The sequence below is a fragment of the Lepidochelys kempii genome, chromosome 21 (genome assembly GCF_965140285.1).
Source record: "Lepidochelys kempii isolate rLepKem1 chromosome 21, rLepKem1.hap1, whole genome shotgun sequence".
In the NCBI taxonomy this organism is placed as follows: Eukaryota; Metazoa; Chordata; order Testudines; family Cheloniidae; genus Lepidochelys; species Lepidochelys kempii.
In genome coordinates this window covers 18,161,015-18,184,061 of record NC_136400.1, presented here as the reverse complement: position 1 = coordinate 18,184,061, position 23,047 = coordinate 18,161,015, and the positions used below count along the sequence as shown (strand labels likewise).

The 23,047-nt window shown below is 45.2% G+C and overlaps 1 protein-coding gene across 2 annotated transcripts; it reads right to left on the bottom strand.

Moving 5' to 3' along the window:
• Positions 1–6,639: 6,639 nt before the first annotated feature.
• On the bottom strand, positions 6,640–23,028 carry LOC140901473 (tubulin alpha-1C chain). 2 transcript variants are annotated; one of them, XM_073320397.2, is made up of 5 exons: positions 22,854–23,028; positions 16,458–16,680; positions 10,163–10,311; positions 7,365–8,045; positions 6,640–7,086 (listed from the first exon to the last, which is right to left on the bottom strand). In XM_073320397.2, the coding sequence occupies exons 1-5, from the start codon at positions 22,887–22,889 to the stop codon at positions 6,793–6,795; spliced, it is 1,383 nt and encodes a 460-aa protein (XP_073176498.1). In that variant the 5' UTR covers positions 22,890–23,028; the 3' UTR covers positions 6,640–6,792. The 2 variants fall into 2 exon arrangements, with proteins under 2 accessions (XP_073176498.1, XP_073176496.1); XM_073320395.1 differs by having other exon boundaries at positions 22,757–22,894.
• Positions 23,029–23,047: the final 19 nt, after the last annotated feature.

The following is a 23,047-nucleotide window of genomic DNA, read 5'->3' as shown; positions in this document are numbered from 1 at the left end:
AAACCATGTTGACTTTTGTGCAACAATTTATGTTCTTCTGTGTGTCTGTATTCTTCTATGTGTCTATATATTCTTTCCTATGACCTTCTGCCAATCACTTGAGACAACTCAAGTGAGGGTCACTAGTATGCATAGGCTTCCCGCACGAAAAGCACCGTTGCCCCAATGCCCAAGGCATATCCCAGTACCAGGGGAGGGATGGAGCGCCTCACTGAGTACAGAGAGGAGTCCCAGTCCTATACTATAACTACTTAAAACTACTGAACTTACTAAACTATGAAAATCTAACTATTTACAATGTAAAAACAGTAGAAACCACTAAACCAGCACCAAGCCAACGGATACCACTTGGGGAAAAATCTCCCAACAGCTGTGCTTGGAGTGCTTGCACACCTAAATCAGAATGGACATGTGCAAGCACTCGAAGAAGAAAGGGTGTTTTTTAAGAAAAAGTTAGCTAGCATGATTTGAAAAATCCCTTCACATTTGCATCCTTTGAATATCAAAGGTGCATTTTTAAAATGTGAGCAAATATTTTAATGAACGCATTTTAAAATCTTTGATGTAGAGAGGGTGCATTATATTTAACACATTAGCTGGCTCTGGTGAACCCTAGGCCCATGTGAATTTTATTTGTAAAATGAAAATGGGTTTGATTTGGTAAATGTAGCCATGACATACATATATGGGATGTGATTGTGGTCAGAAGGGATCAATGCAGATCATAGAATCATAGAATATCAGGGTTGGAAGGGACCTCAGGAGGTCATCTAGCCCCCCGCTCAAAGCAGGACCAATCCCCCACTAAATCATCCCAGCCAGGGCTTTCTCAAGTCTGACCTTAAAAACTTCTAAGGAAGGAGATTCCACCACCTCCCTAGGTAACGCATTCCAGTGTTTCACCACCCTCCCAGTGAAAAAGTTTTTCCTAATATCCAACGTAAACCTCCCCACTACAAGTTGAGACCATTACTCCTTGTTCTGTCAACCACTGCTACCACTGAGAACAGTCTAGATCCATCCTCTTTGGAACCCCCTTTCAAGTAGTTGAAAGCAGCTATCAAATCCCCCCTCATTCTTCTCTTCTACAGACTAAACAATCCCAGGTCCCTCAGCCTCTCCTCATAAGTCGTGTTCCAGTCCCCTAATCATTTTTCTTGCCCTCCGCTGGACTCTTTCCAATTTCTTCACATCCTTCTTGTAGTGTGGGGCCCACAACTGGACACAGTACTCCAGATGAGGCCTCACCAATGTCAAATAGAGGGGAACAATCATGTCCCTTGATCTGCTGGCTATGCTCCTACTTATACAGCCCCAAATGCCATTAGCCTTCTTGGCAACAAGGGCACACTATTGACTCATATCCAGCTTCTCGTCCACTGTTAACCCCTAGGTCCTTTTCTGTATAACTGCTGCCGAGCCGTTCGGTCCCTAGTCTGTAGCGGTGCATGGGATTCTTCCGTCCTAACTGCAGGACTAAAATAATCCTAAATGCAGGATTAAAATAATCACTTAAAATCTATCTTTTGTAGTTAATAAACTTGTTTTTGCTTAATCTAAACCAGAGAGTTGGAGTGAAGTATGTGGGAATCATAACTAGGGGGAAAAGGCTGTGGCATATTCCTCTCCCCTTTGAGGGAGGGGGCAAATTTTATGAGCTTACACTGTACAGTTTCCTGAGCAGCACAAGATGGTTTAATTCTGGGTTTCTTTGCCTGAGGAGCTGGAAGTAGCCTTCCCATGCAAAGGCTGGTCAGAGAGGCTGCTTGTAACTGCAGCTGGGTGTGCCTCTACCTGTATTTATGCTGGTGAAAGTGCAGGCTCGAGGGCTCTCCAGCTTGTCCCAGCAGTACAGGGTGAGAGGAAGCCCAGGTTGGTGGATCAGTGGTACCCAAGTCCCAGGTGGCACCCCGGGGGGAACCCATCACAGAGGCTTCCTTGGATCACAGGGGAATGAGCTTTGTATAGATCTCTTGTCCAGGGAAGTGACTGGTTGTAGTTCAGGCCCAGGCACCAATCAGAAAAGGATGCAACTGAAGTTAGGGTTATTGTGATTTTGTTTCAAGGATCCAATGAGAAGAGTGGTGGGGTTCCCTGCCCAAAGTAACTGAACGTCTGGTCAGGCACCCCCACCTGGAGAGGGACCTGTACCCAAGTGGAAGTAACAAGAAAGGATTTGAGGTAGGCCAGAGGTAGATTCACTCTTGCTGTGGGGAAAATCACTCTTCCCAGACCCACAGGAACCACTACACCATAGGGGGATGGAAATCAACGTACAGGACAGATTCAGAGTGTTTCCCCTGCCAACCTGCTCCTTAGAGCTGAGAACAACGCTTAACTGCAATCTGAGCACCACAGGAACCCTGCTGTGAGGAGCTGCCTAGCATAGGGAAGAGACACTGTTTCAACACATCCTTAGCCATCTTGGCCATATCTCCTTCCCGAATTCCCCAATCCAACACTGAGGCAATACTAGCTATAGGCAGTTCTCCAGCAAAACAGATGGCAAGCTCCTTATGCAGCTGCAGCCCCTTGCTGGGCCTCTCCCCTGCCAGTGTTTTAGATGTAGCAGCACAAGCGAGGTGCCCGAGTTCAAGCGTGCTGGGGACCCTGGCTATGTACTATAGCTGCTCGCCTATGCTGATGTCTGTGCTACGAGGTCTACACTGCTATTTACTCGCTAAAGCTAGCACATACAGACCTCCCCATACTACAAACATATCTTCACCTGCAGCGCAGATGTATCCTAAATTACACCAGTAGAAGGTAGCATTATGCCTAGATCCAGGAATAGGGCTCAAGTGTCCCTGCCATGTGACAATTTCAGGAATCAGTCTACAGCCAGCTTAGGAATAGGCTGACAGTAGGGCAGTGCTTAATTTGTAATGAAAGAGGTACTGGAGCTGAAGCAATTTTTTCACTTTCATAACTAATGTGGCAAGCCCAGAGGTGCCAGGGCTATGAACCACTGAGCCCAGAAGGGTCAGGGCTCAGCCCTGGCACAAATTAAACACTGTAGTGCAAGTGTCTACGCTGCGGTTAGACATCCACAGCTGGCCCATACCAACTGACGTGGGCTTAGGAGCTGTTTAATTATGGTGCAGACATTCAGACTCAGGCTGCAGCCCAAGCTCTAGGACGCTCCCACCTTACAGGGCCCAGGACCCCAAGCTCCAACCCAAGTCTAGACACCTACACCTCAGTTGATCAGCCCCTTAGCATAAGCCTTTACAGCTAGCACAGGCCAGATCCATATTTTTAATTGCAGGGTAGACATGCCTGTATATGTCAGACTGCAGCTGCCATTGTGAACATTGGGCTTGTCTTCCTTGTTATTTTATTTCCATACTGGACTGAAATGTCAAGGTCCTGTAGTTCACAGAAGCCCCTTTGGACACCACCCAAGCCAAGTCCATTTTTGAAGTGAACTTCTGGGGAGGGAATGGTAACTAAGCATCAGATCATATGCCAAAGGGGATTGGAGCCATTTTAGAGGGTGAAGAGACCAGGAGCAGAAAGCAAAGTACTCAAGAGAGGAGACTCCATATTCTGGAGAAGCCATGAGCAAGGGACAATCTTGGATTACTTAAAATGAAGCCCAAATAATGCTCAAGAGTGGTGAGGAAACTGAGGTAGGGAGATGTATACAGGTGCTTTGTTTTGTCTAGATCTGTACATCTCTTGGACTACCAAAAGCCAAATGAGTGGATCCCTTCCAAAGTATGTTATGTGCTTGGACTATCACATGTCCCTGAACAGGTGAACTAAACAAGTCAGAGTGCCCACAAGGTTGGGGTGTGAGAGAAAGGGGTCAGTACTGCTCCCTAGGGCCTTAAGGCGCTCGACTCACTTTCATATAGGGGTAGCAGAGTCTGTATCAAGGAAGCATGCCAAAGGCTGAATCCTACTGAGACCTAAGGAAGCACGAAGTATGTGTTTAACATGTGGGAACCTAAAACACTGTGTGTGTGGTGGGGGAAGGAGGAGAGAGGGAAATCTAGGGAGGGTAGTTTTACCAGGGTTGTGACATTTAAATACTTGTGCTGATAAATCTGTTAATCTAAATTAGTTCTTGATGTTCAAATTTCATTGCCCATCTGTGAAGAATGAAGTGTAAGCTGCAGGGAAGCATGGCTGTACCATACTTAAGGCCCTACCAACTTAGGGTCCATTTTACTCAACTTCACAGAATATATCAGGGTTGGAAGGGACCTCAGGAGGTCATCTAGTCCAACCCCCTGCTCAAAGCAGGGCCTATCCCCAACTAAATCATCCCAGCCAGGGCTTTGTCAAGCCTGAGTGTAAAAACCTTTAAGGAAGGAGATTCCATCACCTCCCTAGGTAACCCATTCCAGTGCTTCACCACCCTCCTAGTGAAAGTTTTTCCTAATATCCAACCTAAACCTCCCCCCCTACAACTTGAGATCATTACTCCTTGTTCTGTCATCTGCTACATGGTCATAGGATTTTAAAAGTTGTAAATTTCATGATGTCAAGTATTTAAATCTGAAATTTCAGTGCTGTAATTTTAGGAGTCCAGACCCAAAAAGGAGTTGGGGGGCAGAGTTTGTAAGGTTATTTAGGGGGGAGTTGAGGTACTACCGTCAGAGCAGGGTGGCTGGAGAGCAGCAGCTCACAGCAGTACAGAAATAAGGATGGCATGGTGTGGTATTGCCACCCTTAATTTGAGCTGCTGCTTTCAGAGCTGGGCACCCAGCCAAAAACTGCCACTCTCTGGGTGCCCAGCTCTGAAGACAGAAGGAAGGATGGTAATAACTGCAAACCCTCCTCACCCCCCCCCCCAAAAACTTGGGAACTCCCCCCTGCAATTCCCTTTGGGGCAGGACCCCCACATTTCAGGAACACTGGTCTCCCCCATGAAGTCTATATAGCATAGGGTAAAAGTCACAAAAGACCAGATTTCCCAGTCCCTAACACATTTTTCATGGCAGAGAATTTGGTAAGGCCCTGTCATAAACATACAGCTAAGGGTAGCATAAAATCCTTCCTTTACCTGTAAAGGGTTAAGAAGCTCAGATAACCTGGTTGGCACCTGACCAAAAGGACCAATAAGGGGAGAAGATCCCTTCCCCCACAGATCTGAAAGTTTTTCTCTGTGTTCTCTTGGGACAGAGAGGGGGACCAGGCAGAAAAAACCCAAACCTCTCCTAAAACCATACCTGAAATAGGCCTTTAAGATTACAAATTATAAACTAACGCATTCTCTTGCTATACTTAGCTTTCTTTTAGCTTGTGAATTTTCCCTGTGCTAAGAGGGACGTTTATACCGTTTTTTTGTAACTTTAAAGTTTTGCCTAGAGGGGAATCCCATGTTTTGAATCTGAATACCCTGTAAAGTTATCTTCCATACTAATTTTACAGAGGTGCTTTTTCTTTTCTTTATTCTAAAGTTCTGTTTTTAAGAATCTGATTGGGCTTTTTAGTGTAGTGTAGTGTCCTAAAACCCCAAGGGTCTGGTCTATGCTCACCTGGTTTACCTATTTGATTGGTATATTATTCTCAAGCCTCCCCAGGAAAGGGGGTGAAGGGGCTTGGGGGGATATATTAGGGAAACAGGAACTCCAAGTGGCCTTTTTCCTGAATTTTTGTCTAACTCACTTGGTGGTGGCAGCAGTACCCACCCAAGGACAAGGAAGGATTTGTGCCTTGGGGAAGTTTTTAACCTAAGCTGGTAAAAATAAGCTTAGGGGGCCTTTCATGCATGTACCCTAGAGTTCACAGTGGGGAGGGAACCCTGACAGGCCTTACCTATACAGTTTCATTAAGAGGCTATTCTGCAAGCTACGAAGCGCCAATCTACGTGATTTTTCAGAGTGAAGTTTCGTCTTAGAGAACCTATTAATTGAAATGTACAAAAGGCAAATATGGACCATTTGCACCTGAACTGGCACCACAGATATAGACTTTAAGGTCAGAAGGGAGCATTATGATAGTCTAGTCTGACCTCCTGCACAACACAGGCCACAGAATCTCACCCACCCACTCCTGTAACAAACCCCAAACCTATGTCTGAGCTATTGAAGTCCTCAAGTCGTGGTTTAAAGACTTCAAGGTGCAGAGAATTCTGCAGCGAGTGACCTGTGCCCCACACTGCAGAGGAAGGTGAAAACCCCCCAGGGCCTCTGCCAATCTGCCCTGGAGGAAAAATCCTTCCCAACCCCAAATATGGCGATCAGCTAAACCCAGAGCATGTGGGCAAGACTCACCAGCCAGACACCCAGGAAAGAATTCTCTGTAGTAACTCAGATCCCACCCTATCCTAGTGTCCCATCACAGGCCATTGGGCATATTTACTGCTAATAGTCAAAGATCAATTAATTGCCAAAATTAGGCTATCCCATCATACCATCCCCTCCATAAACTTATCAAGCTTAGTCTTGAAGTCAAATATGTGTTTTGCCTCCACTGCTCCCCTTGGAAGGCTATTCCATTCCTTTATTAGAAGGAATGAAGTTCTGGAAGTTGTTCTGGTAAATTGTATAAGGCACTTGGACTGTCATTTTCATAATTAAAAACGTGCTTGTCACTCAGATACAGATATTAATATGTAGAACTTTGGCTATTCATTTATATATGGTGGAATGAGTCAGTTGTTGCAAAGTTAAAGGATAGCAAATAGTCCTGATTAAAAAGGTTTATTCTAAGCAGGTTGGTATGGAATACTTAAAAAAACAAAAAACCCACAATGGATTTACATTCATGAGAGGTTTCCCATTTACACTGAGGTAAAAGCAGTAAAATGGGAAAGACTTAGCATTTCACTTTTGAAATTTAATATTCCTCGCCTTCATCCTCTCCATCAATTGAGTCTGTGCCCACTTCTTCATAATCCTTCTCAAGTGCAGCCAAGTCTTCCCGAGCCTCTGAGAATTCTCCTTCCTCCATCCCTTCTCCCACATACCAGTGAACAAAGGCACGTTTGGCATACATCAAGTCGAACTTGTGGTCCAGACGGGCCCATGCTTCAGCAATGGCTGTGGTGTTGCTGAGCATGCAGACTGCACGCTGAACTTTGGCTAGGTCACCGCCAGGAACAACTGTTGGCGGCTGATAATTTATTCCAACCTGGAAAAGAGGAGAACACACTTAGTTTTCCTGTAGGGTTTGGTGATGGCTGTGATTAGTTACTGACCACAATAGTAAAAGCAGGACATTAATTTTACTTCATAACTGTCTAAAGAGCTCTGCACACAAACAAATGCAAGCTCTCACCCATAAGGTATTTATAAAGCCCACTAGATACCTACACCACAGTTTTAGGAATACATTTTAATAAGCCATTGATATACAATGGCTTTTCACTCCTTTGTTGTGCAATTATTTAGCAGCTGTAAGAGACTTGCCTTAAAACCAGTAGGACACCAGTCAACAAATTGGATTGTGCGCTTGGTTTTGATAGCGGCAATAGCAGCATTGACATCCTTGGGGACAACATCACCACGGTACAACATGCAGCAGGCCATATACTTGCCATGGCGAGGATCACACTTCACCATCTGATTGGATGGCTCAAAGCAAGCATTGGTGATCTCAGACACAGAGAGCTGCTCATGGTAGGCTTTCTCTGCTGAAATAATCGGGGAGTAGGTTACCAATGGGAAGTGAATACGGGGGTAAGGCACCAGATTAGTCTGAAATTCTGTCAGATCCACATTTAAGGCACCATCAAATCTGAGGGAGGCAGTAATGGAAGACACTATCTGACCAATGAGGCGATTAAGGTTGGTGTAGGTAGGGCGTTCAATGTCCAGGTTCCTACGGCAAATGTCATAAATGGCCTCATTGTCAACCATAAAGGCACAGTCGGAATGCTCCAGAGTGGTATGGGTAGTCAAAATGGAGTTGTATGGCTCGACAACCGCTGTGGAGACCTGGGGTGCAGGATAGATTGCAAATTCTAACTTGGATTTTTTTCCATAGTCGACTGAGAGGCGCTCCATCAGCAGTGAAGTAAAGCCTGAGCCAGTGCCTCCCCCAAAACTGTGGAAAATCAGGAAGCCCTGCAAACCAGTGCACTGGTCAGCCTGAAAGAAAGAAAAACCTTTTAAGTGGGCAGGTCTGAACATTTAGAATCCAAAAAAAAACAACCCCAGCAAACAAAACATTCTTCCCAAGGAGCTCACACATCTGCTCAGCTCTTATGAATTCAAAGATGTGTGAAAACCCTTCTCAAGCTCCAAGAAAAAAGTTATCTATCCATGAGGGTATTAGTCAGGACAACCCTCCTCCCCAGAAGCCAAAAAACAAACTGGCTTATAGTATTCGTGGACATCCCTTTACTGAGAGTATCTTCATACAGATCTACCTCACCCCACTTCAGTGGCACCATATTTCCCAAGACCTATTTACACCCTTTTTACCTCAGTGACATACACAGCTGGATTTGTCAGCTTCTTAGTGTCAGGTTTCTGAGTAGCAGCCGTGCTAGTCTGTATTCGCAAAAAGAAAAGGAGTACTTGTGGCACCTTAGAGACGTAACCGATTTATTTGTACTCCTTTTCTTAGTGTCAGTTAAGCAAATAGCCATTGACCCTGCACAGCAACAGTGTCTAGAATCAGCCAAAAACCAATCCACTTATATTTTACTATTTATAAACAATTTGTTTGATGTTCTGTACAGATCTAGAACTGCCTACTACTATCCTAAGTTCCAGTGTGATAAGTGGTGTATTTAAGCCCTGCTTATTCCCAGAAAATGTCATGAGGCTGTTGAATCCAATGAAGTGAATTGCAACATATTGGACTATTCAAGGAAGCTCTAGTTCAGATCTTTCCGAGCTGTTAAAAGATTAATACTGCACGTTCGTCTCAAGGGTGTAGGGTCACATAGGGGTCAACAATGACTCCCAGGACCAATTAACAAGCATGGACAGTTTGCAAGAGAAAAAGGAACATGACAGAATGTATTGAGTTAAGTCTGTTAGAGTGCACACAAAAGACTGTTTACAAAGACTTCCCTGGCACTTCATCCCTAATTTAGATTGAATGTTTAGAGCAAGGACTCCAAGGGCTCAAAAAGCAGCTGGGGATACTGTAGAGAGAAACTTTCACCACACATGGCATATTACCAAACCAGAGGGAAATTCTATGCACTGGCAAGAGCATTCTGTATCCATAACAGACTATGCAAAGCACATGCTAACTACCCTAGCTCAGTGGTTTGAGCATTGGCCTGCTAAACCCAGGGTTGTGAGTTCAATCCTTGAGGGTGCTAATTAGGGATCTGGGGAAAAAATTGGGGATTGGTCCTGCTTTGAGCAGGGGGTTGGACTAGATGACCTCCTAAAGTCCCTTCCAACCCTGATATTCTATGATTCTACCCCTAAAAGAAGCTAGAAAATAAACTTGGACTTCACCTCAGCTAGTTCACCACATGGTGCGTAGACTGAGGGAGCCTCAGACCTCACAGCATGGTCATAGTTTCTCTCCCACTTTGTATTTTTGTTCATAAAAAAGTATGAAGTTAGAAGGAAAGTGTGTGTATGGTAACACCCATTGTTTCATGTTCTCTATGTATATAAATCTCTCCACTGTATTTTCCACTGAATGCATCCAATGAAGTGAGCTGTAAGGAACATGACAGAATGTATCGTGAAAGCATCACGAAAGCTTATGCTCAAATAAATTTGTTAGTCTCTAAGGTGCCACAAGTACTCCTTTTCTTTTTACACTGAACATGAAGATCAGACTTCAGCCCACAAAAGCAAGAATTCAGGAGTGGAGGCTAAAACCCTGCAGTGGCTGCAGCTAAGGACTGGTCCCTTCCCATCAATAACAATGCAAACCAGACTGCTATGTGGATAGACCTCAGCCCTGGCCTTTGTGGGTTTGTCAGAAACTTGACACAAACTTTTTTTTAGGCAAGTTGATGGTGCTGGTTCAATTGTAGTCCAAGAGGAGTCACAAGGTGTCTTAGATTTTCCTCTGATCAGAGTAGTCCATTTTCACATGGCTGAAGAAAACAGCAGAATTTGACTTCATAGCTTTTCCATTTGTACATCACCCAACAGACTACAGTGCTGAATTCTGAGCCCCACACATCTCAGAGCACTTAACTAGATTAATTTCCAAACCTCACAAACCACAATGTAGAAAGTTCTTTAAAAGAGAACATCTTCAGCGCAGAAAAACTGGAACTTACCAGCTTCCTGGTACGCTCCAGAACAAGGTCAATTATCTCTTTCCCAACAGTGTAATGACCTCGAGCATAATTATTAGCAGCATCCTCCTTGCCAGAAATCAGTTGTTCAGGGTGGAAAAGCTGCTTGTATGTCCCATTCCGTACTTCATCTGGAAAGGGAGTATTGTGCATGAGTTTATAGTAAATTAGTTTTGGTTTAGACAAAAGTTTTCAAGCTCACATGCTTAAATAAGGCACCCAAATCCACCTCGAGACAGCTCAACAAAAATGGCTTGGCTTTAGAGATGCATTGCTAGAAGATACCCAGGATGCCTACTAGGTTCAGTGGATGTTTAACATCTAAGAAAATCAAGTTGCCTATTTAGGTATCAAGGAATTGCAGGCATAACATACATGCAAGTTTGAATTTTTTGGCCTTAATACCACTCTGGCACAGGCAAATATTAAACTATACAAACAACTTGTGTTTCATAAATACTTTGATTTAAAGCAGCAATTTTCCAGATTTTATAAATTCATAGATTTCTAAAGCCAAAAGGTGTAACACAATGATCATCTAGGCCGATTCTGGCCTATGTTATGCGGGCAGACTTTCTCCTAGGATTCCTGCAGTGGAGAAAGCGCTTTTCCTACTACATAAATATACATCAAATGTCTAATTCAACCACAAGTTCCTGGGCTATATTTGGAAAAAACTTCCAATTTCTATTTAAGGAATTTTAAAAAACCCATGATTTTTAAAGTTATTTAGGCACCTACAGGTGCAGAGAGCGCCCCAGAGTACCTGAACGCACAGTGGAGCCAGAAGAGAATTAAGCATGCGCAGGCGCTTTTGAAGATCACTCCAGGTGCTAAACTACCTTGAAAAATCTGGCCCTAAATGATCATTTACCACTTCCTAAGATAATTCCTTCAAATGGTTGGTTACCAAATGGCTATCAATCTGCATCTTATTCTAATTATTTTTTCCCTAGATTAACCTTAGCCATTTAATCTTATTCTTCAAACTAACAAAGGCAATCTTCTCCCTATGCAGTTTACTTATCAACCAGGAGCAAGTCATTTCAACTTTCTGTCCCTCTCTTCCTCCCAATGTTTTCAAAGCTCTTCTGAGCCCCTTCCAATTTTTCTACATCATTTTTAAAATATGGATCCTAGAACTAGACACAAAATTTCAGTTGTGGTCTCACCAATGCTATATCATCACCTCTACTTCTACTCAATAGTCTCTGTCCAGGATGCAGTCCTCCGTCTTTTTTTACTAGATGTAAGACCTTGCCTTTGGCAGTATGAAAAAGCATGTTGATTGTAGTACTAGTCATCATTCTTCACAGCAATCTGCGTGTCACTTGGAAGAGGAGTTAGAAGTGGGGACACTTACCCATACAGTAACTGATGTTTGAGATGTGGACTGTTCTGCAGTTGGCGAGCACATGTCCAGTGCACAAGTGCCAGAGACTGTTCTAGTCAGTATACTTGGATTGGTGCATGCACCCTTCCTTCCTGGTGTGCTTCACAAGGGCATGATGGGCAGAATCACCCCAACACCAGTTCTTTCACAAGAGCCAATGACATCAGGACTCCAAAGTAGCAGGGATGGCGAATGGGCCATGGAATAGGTGTCCAGACCAAACACCTCATAGAGCACCCAATACTGTGCAGGTAAGTAAACTCTTCCTTGTGTGATAGCCCACTATTTTTCCCCTAAAGAACACAGACTAACACGATCGTCCATCACCCCTGGCTGCTTGCACCAATGTGTAGTGCTTTGCTAAAATGCGTACAGACAACCAGGTCACTGCTTTTCAAATATCCTGGACTGGCAAGTTTGCTAGAGAGGCTACAGAGGTGGACTGGTCCCTGGTGGAGTGGACTTGTACTTTGCCAGGTCCTTTTCTGCTGTTGCACATTTTGATATCCTGTGTAAATACAGCCCATCCTTTGATTCTTTCTGTGTAAGCCAGAAACAACCTGGGAGACTTCTGGAAGGATTTCATCCTGTCCAGGTAGAACAATATGGCTCTGTGCATGTTCAGTGGGTGCAGCCTATACTCCTCTCTGCCAGCATGAGATTTGGAGAAGAACACAGGTAGGTACAGGACCTCACTGATGTGGATTCTGACAACACCTTCGGAAGAAGTCTAGGATGCTGAGATTCTAAGTTCAGGAAACTTCCGCAAAGTAGTTCTTAAGAGTAGATTTCTAGAAAAACCGCCAATCTTGATTTAAGGATTGTCAATGAGGGAGAAGCCATCACAACCCTTTGTACATTGTTCCAATCATTAATTACTTTCACTGTTAAAAGTTTAGGCCTCATTTCCAGACTGAATTAGTCTAGATCCAATGGCTGGAAATTGAAACATTAGAACTTTCTCTGCTGGATTGAAGAGGCATTATTAAATATTTGTTCCCCATTTAGATACTTACAGACTAATCAAGTCACCCCTTGACCTTCACTTTGCTCAGCTAAATAGGTTGAGTTCCTTGAGACTCACTATAGGCATGTTTTCAATCCTTAGCAGTTGTCGAATGCAGAAATAAAGTAATGTAACTACTCTTGCTCAAGATTCCCATGTTTATGCACCCCAGGAACACATTAGCCCCTTCGGCCACAGCGCCACACTGGGAGCTCGTGTTCAGCTGATTATCCACAATGACCCCCAAATTCTTTTTCAGAGTCTGTTTTTCCCAGGATAAAGTCCCCCATCCTGCAAGGATGGGCCACATTCTTTGTTCATAGATGGATACATTTACATTTAGCCATATTAAAAACCCAGTTTGCTTGCACCCACTTTACCAAGTAATCTAGATCACTCTGAATCGATGACCTCTTTATTCACGACTCCCTCAATTTTTGGGTCATCTGCAAACTTGGTCAGTGATGATTTTAATATTTCCTTTCAGGTCATTGATACAGATATTAAATAGCTCTCCATGGGCTATGAACAGTGTTACAAGTGCCAACAGTTACAAGTTACCATACAACTCTTTCTAAACAAAGACATTTATTCTTAAGGTAAAAGCATTACAGAGAAAACAAACAGATTTAAGCATATTGTGAACAGATCAGGAGGTACCCATCCATCTTACGGGGTCCTAGCTGGTCAAAGTCTTCCAACCCTTCTGTAACAGTTGGGGCCCCCCTTTGGGCAGAAGGGCCTCTATTTGCTAACAGAAAGTCAGCCCTAAGTCAGTTTAAGCTTTTTATATCAAAAGTGTTTTCTTTGTCTGTTGGTGTCTGGACAACCCAGTTTGAACCAGTGGGTAGACCTCTCTGGATGTGTTTACAACTTAAGTGATTCAACTTAGTAACCTCTACTGTTTTTGGTTCCTGGAGGTACTATGGTAACCCTCCATCAAAAGTTGCATAAAATCCCTGATCCACAGCAATTCATTAGCTTAATACAATATGGTCCTCAAAGATACTGCATGGGATTACAATCTCCCCCAGGCCCTTGAAAGTGAACTGGGGATCTTGTGAATCTAGAGACTGGAGGACTACCTGAGGGAGATCCAGCCAGTAGACCTAGGACTGCATAAAGTCTCTGGAAGCAGAGTGTTTTGTGGGCAGGGCAAAGAATGTAGGTGCTGCCATAAGACCCAGCAGCTCAAGGCAGGATCTTAGGTGCATCAGGAGTTGGGACCATAGGTGGGACTAGAGATCATGCACCATCCAGAACCTGTCAAGTGGTAGTTAGGCAGTTACTCCATGGAGAGGCTATATGGTCCCAATGAATTTTATGTGCCATACAGGTGTTAATGTGGATTTCTTCTCATTCCCCAGCAGGCCTAGATGTGCAAACAGCTGGAGAATGGACAGGATGTTGGTTCAGACCTGAGATTTAGTGGCCATGACCAGCCACTTGCTTAAGCACAAGACCATCTGGATGTCAGTGCATCCAAGGTAGGCCACCACTGCAAGGCACTTCATAAATATGTGGAGCACCACTGAGAGCCCAAAAGGCAAAACTTGGTATTGGTAGTGATTGCTGTCCAACACAAACCTTGGAAAGTGCTTGAGCACCAGACACATGATGTGAAAACACATATCCCTGAGGTCAAGAGTTCTCCTGATATAGGGATGGGATGACTGATGTGAGGGAGACCATCTTGAACTTGCATTTCTTGACATAAGTGTTCAGGCATTTGAGGCTGGTATTCAGCGAAGGCTCCTTGTCTTCTTGGGGGATGAAGTAGTACCTTGAATAGAACTTCTCTCCTCTCTACTGCCTCTATAGAGCCCACTGCAAAAAAGGGACTGCATTTCTGTCTAAGGGAGGGGTCCCTAAGGAGGGACAGGGAGAGGATAGGAACTGAACAGCATAGCTTTTTTTGGACCACCTCCAATACCCAACACTCTGAGGTGACGATGGACCAAGGTTGATGGAAATAACCCTGATGGTTGCCAAAAGGAAGGGAAGGCAATGATCCTAGAATGAATTGAATGCTGTCCTCAGGCACAGAGTCAAATCTGCTGCCTGGTCAGTGTCAAAGCAGGTTGGTGCAACCAAGAAAATATTCACAGGGATAACTACCTTGCACGATGAGCAGTTAAAGTCCGGGGGTACTGTTGGCACCCTTGGGGTGGGAAGACCTTCTTTTCCCCCCACAGACCTCACCGTAACTACAATGCCTAAGTGAAGGTTAAATACTGTTGGTGCAGATCTCTTCAGGTACCACAGGCTGCAGAGAAGAAACTGGGTGTCGCAGAGTTGTTCAACCCTTTATACCCTTGCGAGCACATGAGAGGAAGAGCACTTGGACTGCCCCAAAAGACACTCCTGACTAGAAAATTCTCCAATGTGAGCACACTGAATGAGCAATCACCAACTGTGGAATATTTATACAGCTTAACACTCAAAGAACTGGATTGTCCTAGTTGCTATTCAGTCCTAGATGTCACGAGGTCCTGTGTGTGCCTACCTGAGAACATCCTACCATCTCACTAGCCAAGGACAGAGAAGCTTTTTTGGAAGCCAAGATCTTCCACCATCTGGAAAAAAAATCTGTATGGACGTAAAACTCACCCTGCACTTTGTGGTTTGGCAGCAGGAATGTTCAGCACAGCACTTGCTATCCCATTTGGCTTTAGCAATTCTAGAATGTATGGTAATGAGATATCACAGAGTTTAATTAAAGCCAGACAGGGAGAAAGTAATATTGGGTTTTATAATTAACTCCAGATGAAGTTGCCTGCTGTTTTTGCATATATTCTGCTTTTAACCTAAAAAGTTAAATCAGATTGGTCCTGCTTTGAGCAGGAGGTTGGACTAGATTACTTCCTTCCAACCCTGATATTCTATGATTCTATGACTATGATTTTTTTATTTTTAAAAAAAGCTTATGACACCATGAGAGATCTGAAGGGACAGTTACCTTACTTATTGGTGCAGATCTGTAAGACAATTTACCCAACATCATTTGTAACCTAGCAATCTGATATTTAAGGGAAAACTTTTTTCGAAAAAACAAAAACAGAAGCACCAAATGAAATGGACTTGCTAGGAGATATCTGCACTGGTTTAAAGCACAGTCTTTGCCAGACCTTTTTGCATTAGCACTGCAAGGCATGCACAAGAATCATGGACTGAAGAGTCAAAGTGAGAAACAGAGGACGACAGCAAAAGGGGCGGTGGGCATTGGGCAGTCACAAAGTGCATAAGTAATTTTATAAAGAGATTGGAAAAAGTCAAGAAGAAACAGTAGCTGGAAGATGCTAGCCAAGCTAAGAGGAGGATGCTGATGGGGGGAGGAAAGGGGATTGAGAAAGAATTGCAGAAGAGAGACACTAGCAAGTATCACAAGTCGTCAACTCAGTCATGTTGGTTTCCACGAGTGCGGTTACTGTTGAAGGAAAACAAAATGCAAAGCCACAGAGCATACAGAATATTTTTAATGCACAATAGCAAGGTGCTTAGAGAACTCTCAGGATGTATAGTATCCAGTAAATCCGAAAAGGCTGCTGGTGCCTGTAGATGCTTTACCCATGAAACAATATGTCAGCAAAGTGTTTAATGTCTTGGAAATTCTTCCAACTTTGAAGTACTTCTTTTTAATTGAGGTGCCTTGTCTAGAGGTAATGAAAAAGCAGAAAATCTTATGCATTGCTTGGAAGAAGAGTAATGATTACATACTTGGGGTAAGCTTTGTACAGAGAGAATTTAAAGCATTTAGAATGTTTAAGGCATAACAAACAGAAAATAGGAACCTCAGACCAACATTCCAGCCTGACAGTTGTGCCAGTTCCCATGGCATGTGTCTTACAAAGCAATACAACACTGCTGACTGTATTTACCTATCACTGCAGGTTCCAGATCCACAAACACAGCACGGGGGACATGCTTTCCTGCACCAGTCTCGCTGAAGAAGGTGTTAAATGAATCATCACCACCACCAATTGTTTTGTCACTCGGCATGGTGCCATTGGGCTGAATGCCATGCTCCAAGCAGTAGAGTTCCCAGCATGCATTGCCAATCTGCACACCAGCTTGGCCAACGTGGACCGAGATGCACTCACGCTGTACAGAGAAAAAAGAAAATTAAGGTTTCTTGGCAGGAACAGTGGCTTTCTTGACAAGCAAAATACCCAGCACAAACGGTTTGGAACTACCATACTGCACAATTATTAAAACTGCACCCGTAACATTGGCCTCATTGTATTAGGATTAGTGACAATTTGAACAGATTCGAACTGTAACACAAAACCTTCCTTCAGTCATCTATTTTCACCTAGAAAAACCATTTGGACATTGTCAAGTAACATCTTATAGGCTCATTCATCTCTTCATTGCTCATGTCCTCTCAGAGACCTGAATGCAAAATTTCACCTCCTTCCTCCACTTCTCCAGCAAATTCTGTCCTCTCTCTATTTGAGAAATATTGATTTTTTCCATTTTGAATGTAATTAAAGGTTCAAATCCCACTCAATCGGCCAGCACCAGCCTGTATGTCATCATTATCCGTGCCACCCCAGTTCCAGTAGTTAATTTAGTTATCTGCTGCAGCACACCACCAGAGGGAGCACAATATTTTAAAGAAAACTGAGGCTATTTCATTTTTCCCCTTTTAAATTAGCATATACAAGGCCAGAAAACAAGCCTTCCCTATCCCATTAGTCTTAACAGTACATAAAACTGATCCTAACTGCCACCCCTTCACCACTTCATTTAGACAGGTTTCAGAGTAGCAGCAGTGTTAGTCTGTATCCGCAAAAAGAACAGGAGTACTTGTGGCACGTTTCATTTATGGTACACTCTGAACAAGTTTAAGTTGTTCATCCTGCAAGCAAAGTAATGGTTTGTAAAATGATCCCCCCCAGTGTTGAATTCATAAAAATATGGAACTTTAGGTTCTTACACAAAGCTATAGATGCATGCACTGCTTTGCATGTCTATCTTAGTGTAAGTAGGATTATTTTCTTTTCCCAAACTAGTCAGGGCTGAGAGATCGCCTAACACTGTCTGAGCAAAGTTCTGCTGCACCCCCACCAGCCAACTCAACTACTCAACACTCACACGGTTCCCAGCTTAGCGCAGCCGGTCAGAAGCCAGTATCAAAGTGACAACTCCACCTTTAAACTCACAGAATATGGACTCTGCCCCAAATTACAAAAGAAACAATAACCCCACACACAACTTCTCAGTGCCCTTTTTAATATGTAAAGGTGTGGCTTGACTGTCCACGTTCAACAGGCCTGCTTGTACAAACCAGTCCTTGCCACACCCCTGAAAAGTAGGCAGGGATTTATATTTAATAGAGGGGTGAGTTGAGGCCGAGGTTCATCAATCTGATCTCAACTACACAAGTCATAACAAAGCTGCAATTGAAACACTAGTGTCTTAGTGTCCCAACTCTGTTCATTTCTGTAGTCTACTAAAGTGCCTTCCAGCTGAGGGCTAAAAACAAAGGCTAACATTCAAACATAGGTGCCTGGATTTATGCTGCCAAGTCCATACTTAGGCCTTGTCTACACTACACAGTTTAGTTGGCAAAAGCAGCTTCTGTCAACAAAACAGTGGAGGTGTACACACTATAATGCTACTTTTGGTGACAACTCTTCCGTTTTGACAACAAAATAAAGCCACCTTGTTGAGAAGGATTGAACTTTTTGTGGCAAACAAAGCAAAGAATCAGTGTAGATACGGTGTTCGTTACACTGCCATAACTAGCCTCCAAGAAGTATCCCACAATGCCCACTGTGACAGGTCTGTCACTGCTTTGAACTCCATTGCCATGCATCCAGCTACACAAAGCTCAAGGAATTGTGGAAATTCCTCAGGGTGCAGAACTGACATAGCTACTGCCCAGCTGAGCACGAGGGCAGCAAATGCACTCCTGCCTGGACTACGGGGAGGGGTAGATCATCTTGGCCTGTGGGCACAGGAGGCTGTGGGAGAACTCAGTGGGAACCACAGAAACATTAACATGGAATCCTGCTCTCCCTGGCACTAGGAACACAGCCACAGGCATGCAGGGCAGGCTACTGCTGGGGGAGGAAGGAAAAGACTGCTGTGCTGAGCCCAGGCAGGGAAGAAGGCAGGGGCTGATGTTGGGAGCGTCCCCTCCCCCTGGATAAGACAGTTACCTTTGTGGTAACTGCTGTTCGAGATGTGCTGCTCATCTCCATTCCATATTAGGTGTGTGTGCTTGCCACATGCACAGTGCTGGAAGTTTTTCCCTCAGCAGTATCCATAGGGGACTGGCTCTGGTGCCCTCTGGAGTGGCGCTCGGATGGCGTGGTACCAGGGGCGTTGCTGCCCCCCTTCCTTCTGGACAGAAATGCCAACAGTGGGGAAGGAGGGTGGGCTGTGGAATGGACATGAGCAACACATCTTGAAGAACACCAGTGATGGAAAAGGTAACTGTCTTCAAGTACTTGCTCACGTCCATTCCATATTAGGCGACTCCAAAGCAGTACCCCTGGAGGTGGGTAGGAGTTCATGGACATGTAGACTGCAACACAGCTCTGCCAAACCCAGCATTATCTCTGGCCTGCTGAGTGATGGTATAATGAGCAGTAAACATGTGATGAGAGGACCACGCTGCAGCTCTACAGATGTCCTGGATAGGGATGTGCACCAGGAAAGCTGCTGAAGACGTCTGTGCTCCCATCAAATGGTAAGGCCTAACTACACTGACCTAAGCACTACACCTCTTTGCAGAGATTATTAGATTGGGCGTAGTGGGCAACTTACATTGGCAGGGCAACGCTGTAGGGGCAGGGGTCTCAAACTCAAATGACCACGAAGGCCACATGAGGACTAGTACACTGGCCCAAGGGCCGCATCACTGACCCCTCCCCTGCTGTCCCTGCCCCACCCCCACTCCACCCATTCCATGAGGCCCCGCCCCGCCCCACCTCTTCCTACCCCTTCCCAGCCCCCATTCCAACTCCTTCCTGGCCGGGGCAGAGCTGCTCTAGGTGAACGCTGGGGGGCACTGCAGGGAGCTGGCGGGCCGCAGAAAATAACCCCGCAGGCCGCGTGTTTGAGACCCCTGGCGTAGACAGACAAGTTGAGGTAGGCTGCTGTACATAGACCTAACTCTGTAGGGTAGACCAAGTCTTTAAGACACATGGGCTTAAGTCTGAATTCCAGCTCTGCCTGTTCTGACCTTATGCAACCTCTTATTTTAGCTGCAAACTAACAAGACCAGCAAAGTGCACAGAAATATTAACAGGCATCAGCAGATCAAGAGACCTGAACTCATGAGTCTGGCTTCAAGACCAGCAGCTCTGCCAACAGGCCAAAGGGTACTTTGTGGGCACTCATTCACTCACTAGGCCTTCCACTAGGAGCCTGCTGTCAGCTGGGATTCCTTCAAGCAAAAACACCACAACAAAAAACACCCACACACAGAACCAAATCACACATCAGCCCTGCAAAACTCATGATTTTTAGAACTGTGTAACAAAGTTTTTCATAGAATCATAGAATATCAGGGTTGGAAGGGACCCCAGAAGGTCATCTAGTCCAACCCCCTGCTCAAAGCAGGACCAATTCCCAGTTAAATCATCCCAGCCAGGGCTTTGTCAAGCCTGACCTTAAAAACCTCTAAGGAAGGAGATTCTACCACCTCCCTAGGTAACGCATTCCAGTGTTTCACCACCCTCTTAGTGAAAAATTTTTTCCTAATATCCAATCTAAACCTCCCCCACTGCAACTTGAGACCATTACTCCTCGTTCTGTCATCTGCTACCATTGAGAACAGTCTAGAGCCATCCTCTTTGGAACCCCCTTTCAGGTACTTGAAAGCAGCTATCAAATCCCCCCTCATTCTTCTCTTCTGCAGGCTAAACAATCCCAGTTCCCTCAGCCTCTCCTCATAAGTCATGTGTTCCAGTCCCCTAATCATTTTTGTTGCCCTTCACTGGACTCTCCAATTTATCCACATCCTTCTTGAAGTGTGGGGCCCAAAACTGGACACAGTACTCCAGATGAGGCCTCACCAATGTCGAATGTTTTGTTTCTGTTTATTTGCCTTCTGGTTTGAGCCTTCACAGGTCACATTCTCAAGATTCTCACCATGCAGGCTAGCTTTCATTAAAAAAATCTAAGAGCCTCACATAATCAGGAACTGGAGATTTAAGACAAACACCAAGTATTGCAAGACCCACGATAAAAGTCACAAGTCAGAAATAGCATATATGGCAGAGTTATCTTCCAGTCCAAGTCCCTGCAAGGCACTGTTTGGCCAAAAACTACTCACTCCACAGAACCAAATAAGCCAGCTAGTAATTTTTCATTTGTGTATTTGTGGAGCTGGACCTTTTGGTCTGGATTTTCAAAAGAGTTCAGGTCAAGTTTCCAACAGCTCCCATTTGTGACGCTCATGGCTAGAAGTGCTCAGCCCAACATTAAGAGGCCACATTTTCAGGCGAGCTCATAGTTAGGTACCCACGTGGGCACTGAGCACCTCTGAAAGCTCCAACCTAGATCAGTGCCAGGGGGTTCAGGGCTGTAAGATTTGTATAGAACCTCCTCAATTTGCTCTGAGTCTATGCAGTGCTACCTTTCTGGGGGCACCTGTAGCTCAAACTTCTTGGCCAAATTTGCCTCACTCTCATCCTTGAAGTTGCAGCGCAACTTTCCAGGCACTCCAACTAGGCACATGCATTTTATAGCCGAGTAGTTTAATAAATTGGAAAAGCTCTCTTCTTCCTAGGCCTTGTCTACCATACCAATGCCTGAATGTACTAGCTGTACGCAAGTTGGTCTGTAGAAAAGCATACTTAGACCAAGTGGGGCAAAAACAGATTCCTGTAGCTAGGACACTGCTGTCCATTGCCTGTTATTATGCAATCCATGTAAAGGAACAAACGTCAAGCATCTGCTGAAGTGTGATATTCATTTTCAAGAGAAGAGAAAAGGAGGACTTGTGGCACCTTAGAGATTAACAAAGTTATTTGAGCAAAACCTTTCATGAGCTACAGCTCACTTCACGAGAAGTAGCTTCAGTGATCTCATATTTGGAAGAAAAGCAGCATGCGCTAGACAATTTAAGCATTTGTCTAAAACTGCAGTAACAAGACTAAGAATTCAGGTACAAGTTATTTTTAAGTCTAACTCAGACAGATTCATTTTATAACTAATTTGAGACTAGATTTCTAACCGCATAAGCATGCCTATCGGGAAAAACAACCAACCCGTTTGGAGTTTTACAGGTTCCCTTAAGACACATGAGCCCTAATACACATCCATAACGTTAAAAAGCTGGCATACAAATTGCCATCTTATACTTTGTCAAGCCCTTTAGAGCACTGCATCCTAAGCAAAATACTTTTGTAAAGGTGTATTTTGAGCATGTGCTGTGGCCAGAGAACTCCCTGAAGAAATCTTACAGGAAAGCGCTGGAGCCAACTCCGCATGAAGAGATTTCTATGTAAGAGTTAAGATCTAGCCTTAGAAGTCACCCAGCATCTCAGTGGCATGCATCCAGGAAATGCAGTTGAGTAATCATCACTTGAAATTCTCTCTAGCCCAATTACATCTGGGCAAATTAATTCTTGGTTTGTTAAGTGAGCGGTAGCTCCCAAAAGCTTATGCTCAAGTAAGTGTTAGTCTCTAAGGTGCCATAAGGCCTCCTGTTCTTTTCGCGGATACAGACTAACACCGCTGCTGCTCTGAAGCTTGCTTTTTTAGAGAGCTCTTCACCATCTTGCCTGTAGCGAGATGCGGCAGCGGGGATCGGGAAGGGCGGATGAGGGGCAGCCATGTTCTTTGGAAAGCAACCACCATTTTGAACCGCGGCTTCTTTGAAACCCTGTTAGTTCGCACAGGAGAAGGGGTCAGCCTGTGCAGCCGCCACTGAAAGCTCCGTCTGCAGGATGCTGGCCGGGAGCTGCGCTACCAAGAGAAATCAGCTTCCCCACATACACTCCCCGCAGTCGCCCTGGACTCAAGGCCCCAGGCTGCCGGGCCCCGCCGCCACCCCCAAGCGCTCAATCCCCGCCCCGGCGCGCCCCCGAGAAGCAGACCCGTGCCCGCTCCGCGCACGGGGGCTCCGGCGCCCCCCGGACCCGCAGCTCAGGGGACCCCTGCGCAGCCCAGGACCCGGCCCCGGCGGCGCTGGGAACCTGCCGCGCCCTCCCCTGACCATGTCTCCGGCTGACGGGCGGGGCCTCCGGTAGCAGCAGACGCGCGACGGGTCTGAGCAGCACCGCAAAAGCAGCGCCGGCCTGCCCGGGACCCACCTTATATAGGGAGCCCCGGCCCCCATCGTCCCCCATTGGCCCGCGCCGGCGCCACGCCTCTCCTTCCCGGAGCGCGACTGGCCGCCATTGGCCAGCGAGCCGGAATTGCAGCCCGGGGAGCCAGCCGCTGCGCCGCTCGCGCCAGGCGGGCCTGAGCTCGGCTCCCGCCAAGGGGCCGGGGGCGGCGCCGCTCA